The sequence below is a fragment of the Solanum lycopersicum genome, chromosome 3 (genome assembly GCF_036512215.1).
Source record: "Solanum lycopersicum chromosome 3, SLM_r2.1".
Taxonomy (NCBI): Eukaryota; Viridiplantae; Streptophyta; class Magnoliopsida; order Solanales; family Solanaceae; genus Solanum; species Solanum lycopersicum.
In genome coordinates this window covers 22,454,797-22,460,536 of record NC_090802.1, presented here as the reverse complement: position 1 = coordinate 22,460,536, position 5,740 = coordinate 22,454,797, and the positions used below count along the sequence as shown (strand labels likewise).

Here is a 5,740-nt window from a genome sequence, read left to right as displayed (position 1 = left end):
GGTGGTCACCAAATCAGTCGGGGTTGCGGGCAAGTTTGAACTACTGCAGCGCAGCTTGGTAGGGGCAATGGACAGACAGGTGATATAGCCCATTGTTATGCTTCCCCGGGAGGTCTGAAGCAGAGACATCTGATGTTGTTATCATAGGTATTCTTTTGGTCTGTAATTTCATGGCTTCTTTATTATTTGATGCTTGATCCACATTTTCATATGTATCTTCCTCATTTGTTGCTGGTCTTGATTTATATTGTGATTTGCTTGACATGCCTATTAGTGTCTCTACTCCTATGGGTGAGTCTGTGATAGTTGAGAAGGTGTATAGGTCTTGTCTTGTTACCTTTGTGGTGAGCAATACTCATGTAGATTTGATTATTCTAGAGATGGTTGACTTTGATGTAATTCTGGGTATGACTTGGCTTTCTCCAAATTTTGCAATCTTAGATTGTAATGGTAAAACTGTGACATTGGCCAAGCCTGGGACAGATCAGCTAGTGTGGGAGGGTGACTATATTTCCAATCCAGTTCATATTATCTCTTTAATTCATGCTAAGAGAATGGTTAGTAAGGGTTTTTTAGCTTTCTTTGCACATCTCAGGGATGATACTTCCCAAGTACCTTCGATTGAGTCTTTCTCGATAGTCCGTGAGTTTCTGGATGTGTTTCCTGCAGACCTTCCTTGTATGCCACCAGATAGGGATATTGATTTTTGTATTCATCTTGAGCTGGGTACTCGCCCCATTTCCATACCCCCTTATAGGATGGCTCCAGCTGAGTTAGGGGAGTTGAAGGCCCAACTTCAGGAACTTTTAGGTAAAGGTTTTATTAGACCGAGTGCATCTCTTTGGGGTGCTCCTGTTTTATTTGTGAAAAAGAAAGATGGATGTTTTCGAATGTGCATAGACTACAGGCAGCTAAATAAGGTAACTATTAAGAACAAGTATCCCATTCCTCGCATTGATGATTTGTTCGATCAGTTACAAGGTGCCTGTGTCTTCTCTAAAATTGATTTGAGGTACGGTTATCATCAATTGAAAATACGAGCAACAGATGTGCCTAAGACTGCTTTTCGAACCGGGTATGGGCATTATGAATTTTCAGTAATGTCCTTTGGGCTTACGAATTCCCCTGCTGCTTTCATGAGCCTGATGAACAGTATTTTTAAGACATACCTGGATCTCTTTGTTATTGTATTTACTGATGATATACTGATATACTCAAAGAGCAGGAAAGAACATGAGGAACATTTGTGAATCGTATTGGAATTGTTAAGGGAGAAAAGACTTTATGCCAAATTCTCCAAGTGTGAGTTTTGGCAAGATTTAGTGTCCTTCTTGGGGCACGTGGTTTCTAAGGATGGAGTGATGGTGGATCCTTCTAAGATTGAAGCAGTGAAGAGTTGGGTAAGACCTACTAATGTTATAAAGGTAAGGAGCTTTGTTGGTTTAGCTAGCTAATACCGTCGATTTGTCAAGAGATTTTCTTCGATTGGTTCACAGCTGACGAATTTGACTAAGCAGAATGTTACATTTGTATGGTCAGATGAATGTGAAGAATATTTTCAGAAACTTAAGACCTTGCTGACTACTGAACCAATTCTTACCTTTCCAGTGAAAGTTAAGAATTTAATTGTTTATTGTGATTCATCCTATTCCGGCTTGGGTGCAGTGCTAATGCACGAGAGAAATGTAATTTCTTATGTTTCGAGGCAATTAAAAGTGCATGAACGTAATTATCTGACCCATGATTTGGAGTTGACTGCAGTTGTATTTGCATTAAAGCAATGGAGACATTACCTATATAGGGTCAAGTGTGAAGTGTATACAGATCATCGTAGTTTACAGTATGTCTTTACTTAGAAAGATTTGAATTTGAGGCAGAGGAGGTCGATGGAACTATTGAAGAACTATGATATTACCATTTTGTATCACCCAGGAAGAGCTAATGTTGTGGCAGATGCCTTAAGTAGAAAAGTAGGGAGCATGGGTAGTTTAGCCCACTTACAGGTTTCTAGACGCCCATTGGCTAGAGAGGTTCAGACTTTGGCTAATGACTTTATGAGGCTAGAAGTACTAGAGAAAGGAGGATTTTTTTCCTGTGTAGAGGCAAGATCTTTTTTTCTTTACAAGATTAAGGGAAAGCAGTTTGCCGATGAGAAGCTGAGCCGAATTCGAGATATGGTATTGCGAGGAGAGGCTAAAGAGACAATAATTGATGAGTAAGGCGTTTTGAGAATTAAGGGAAGGGTATGTGTGCCCCGTGTTGATGATTTGATTCACACTATTCTTATAGAGGCTCATAGTTCAAGGTATTCTATACATCCTGGTGCAACCAAGATGTATCGTGATCTAAGGCAACATTATTGGTGGAGTAGAATGAAGCGTGACATTGTTGATTTTGTTGCCCAATGCCCGGATTGTCAGCAGGTAAAGTATGAACATCAGAGGCCTGGAGGTACACTTCAGAGAAAGCCCATTCCTAAATGGAAGTGGGAAAAAATTGCAATGGATTTCGTGGTTGGTCTTCCAATGACATTGGGTAGGTTTGATTCTATTTGGGTAATTGTTGACAGGTTAACTAAGTCTACTCACTTCATTCCGGTCCAGATGACTTACAATGCAGAGAAGTTAGCCAAACTCTATATCTCAGAAATTGTTCGATTGCATGGAGTTCCACTTTCCGTCATATCAGATAGAGGTACGCAATTTACTTCTATGTTTTGGAGAACATTACATGCTGAATTAGGGACTAGGTTGGATCTTAGTACTGCATTTCACCCTCAGACCGATGTTCAGTCTGAGTGAACGATTCAGGTGTTGGAGGATATGCTTCGTGCATGTGTGATAGAATTTGGTGGTCATTGGGATAAATTCTTATCCTTAGCATAGTTTTCATACAATAATAGCTATCACTCAAGTATTGATATGGCCCCATTTGAGGTACTGTATGTCAGGAGATGTAGGTCTCCATTGGTTGGTTTGATGCATTTGAGGTGAGATCTTGGGGTACCAATCTTTTGAGGGAATCGTTAGGTAAAGTAAAATTCATTCAGGAGACGCTTCTAGCAGCTCAGAGTAGGCAGAAAGAATATGCAGATCAAAAGGTTAGGGACTTTGATTTTATGGAGGGCGAACAAGTCTTGCTAAAGGTTTCACCCATGAAAGGTGTGATGCGGTTTGGTAAGCGAGGTAAGCTTAGTCCGAGGTATATTAGTCCATTTGAAGTTGTGAAGCGTGTGGGGGATGTGGCTTATGAATTGGAATTGACTCCAGGGTTGTCAGGAGTGCACCCGGTATTTCATGTGTCTATGCTGAAAAAATACCATAGTGATGGAAATTATATTATTTGTTGGGATTCAATTCTTCTAGATGAGAATCTGTCTTATGAGGAAGAGCCTATTGCTATTCTAGATAGGGAGGTCCGCCAGTTGAGACCAAAGGAAGTCATATCTATCAACGTTCAGTGGAAGAATCCGCTAGTTGAAGAGAACACTTGGGAGAATGAGGCTGATATGCAAGAAAGATATCCACATCTTTTCACAGATTCAAGTACTCTTTCTCGCCCTTGCTTTTCTTCCTGTGATCGTTCGAGGACCAACGATGGGTAAATTGGTATCTATTGTAACAATCTGTTTAGTCGATTCGAGCACTATAATTATTTTTGATGAAAACTGACTAGGTCGACGGACCTCGCGACGGACATTCATGGTCACGACGGACTTTGATGGAATCCTTCGTCCCATACTGGTGTAATTTTCTTACAGCTGCTTTCCTCATTACCCTCGACGACAAGCAGGACGGACCGTCATAGGCACGACGGTCCGTCGAGGGTCTTCGTTCCAAAACACTTCAACTCTAGAATCGGGGTACTGAGAGCGACTCTCTCAACTTCACGACGGACCTGCAGCACGGACCGTCGTAGATACGACGAACCGTCACAAGCTGCGTAACCCCGACTTGGTCAGAGTTCCGCTAAAATTTTTAAATAGGTGTTTTGGACTATTCATAATTATTATTATGAAATTAGTGGGGTTATTTTTATGATTGAGTTAGTTGGGGGTTAAATGAGATAATTTTAAAATACATAGTGGGTTACTTTTATACTCTTTTATAATTGAGTATATGATAATTAGGGTAAAAAGAATCTAGAAAAAGAAAAAGAAAAAGAGGAGAAGGGCGTGAATGAACAAGGGGAGCGAGGGACTTAGACTTCAGATTGAAAAGGTTCATAGGCATTGGGGAGGTAGCTTGCTTGATTTCAATTCTTCGGTGGAGGTAGGTTATGGTTTATTTCTATGTGATAGATAAACTCTCAATAGCGATCGATATGTATTGAGTGATATTTTAAAGTCTCATATATACTTGATTGTGTGGTTGAATGTTTGATTGTGTGGTTTGTGGTTGGCATAGTATAAGGAGACTGTTGGATTTCTAATCTTGAAACCCTTTCTATTAAAATGACGCCTTGAATAAAGAAGGCTTGATGAATAAATAACGAGATAATTGGATCGGAGTGTCACATTCCGACACAGTATTAGGGGATTAGAGTGTCACGTTCCGACACGGTATATGGGATCGGAGTGTTACGTTCTGACACGATATATGGGTTTGGAGTGTCACGTTCCAACACAATAACATTAAAATAAAGAAATCTTGAATTAACTTAATATACTCAAACTCAAAGAACCTATTTCCCAAATAAGTATGGTGTGGAGGCCTGAATCCTCATAGGTGTGCTTGATGTTGTGATTGAGGGTGTACCTATCATGGTGTTGTTTTCAATGGTTCAAGTGTTTATTGCTTTCTACCTGTTAAGTATTGTAGTTGATTTTATACTATTGTTTAATATTTTCTGATTTCTATTTTGATTTGGCCGATGATACCTACTCATACGTGTTCCTTGTACTGACCCCTACTTGTATTTTCTTCATTTTTATTTTGTGGATTGCAGCAAGGGTACCATCTACTTCGACTCGCCCTCAACTCTAGCCATTCTCCAGCACATTAGACTTAAGGGTGAGCTGTCATTCTTAGCTCGGGCTGGATTCTCTCCTTCACGTCTTGTTGTCCTTGAAGTTCGGACATGGACTATCTTTTTACTTATTTTAGCTCCTTAAATACTCTTAGATTTGGCAATTTGAGGATAGATGTTCTTGATGTGATGACTTCCAGATTTTGGGAATAATAAGTATTAAACTTTAGAAGTTTATTTAATTGATTAAGTTAATAAGTCTTGGATCTTCCGCATTACTTTTTCTATTCATAAGTGATATAATGGTAAATGTTGGGTTTTAGATTTGTTGGTTCGCTCACCTAGTAGGCTAAAGGTGGGTGTCACTCACGACTCGTTTTGGGTCCTGACAGTTATATAGATATGACAAGATAGTATTAACCGCGAACATTTACCATAAAAATAATATTTGAGGTGGATTTTAATGTTTAGTATTAACAATACTACATTTTTAAAAATCAAGTAAAAGATTGGAATTATGAACATAAGCACACAAATCAATATTTATATAAATACACCTAATTCTTTTTGAAAACTTGTGCAAATGGTACTTTGAGAAATGAGTTGAGTTGATTTCAAAATTGAGAATTCAATGAGATAATTTCTTTTACTTTTCGCTAGTTATTCATTTATAATTTAATATTAAAAATCAACATGTCCAATCTAAATTGAACATTGAATTTGATAAAGAAAATGAATATAAATTTAGCAATTGATTTAAGTGAAGATTGAA

General features: G+C 38.7%; 1 protein-coding gene across 1 annotated transcript; it reads left to right on the top strand.

Moving 5' to 3' along the window:
* Positions 1-2,372: 2,372 nt before the first annotated feature.
* LOC138347472 (uncharacterized) lies at positions 2,373-3,604 on the top strand. The gene is made up of 2 exons (XM_069295765.1): positions 2,373-2,555; positions 3,050-3,604. The coding sequence occupies exons 1-2, from the start codon at positions 2,373-2,375 to the stop codon at positions 3,602-3,604; spliced, it is 738 nt and encodes a 245-aa protein (XP_069151866.1).
* The last annotated feature ends 2,136 nt before the right edge of the window (positions 3,605-5,740 follow it).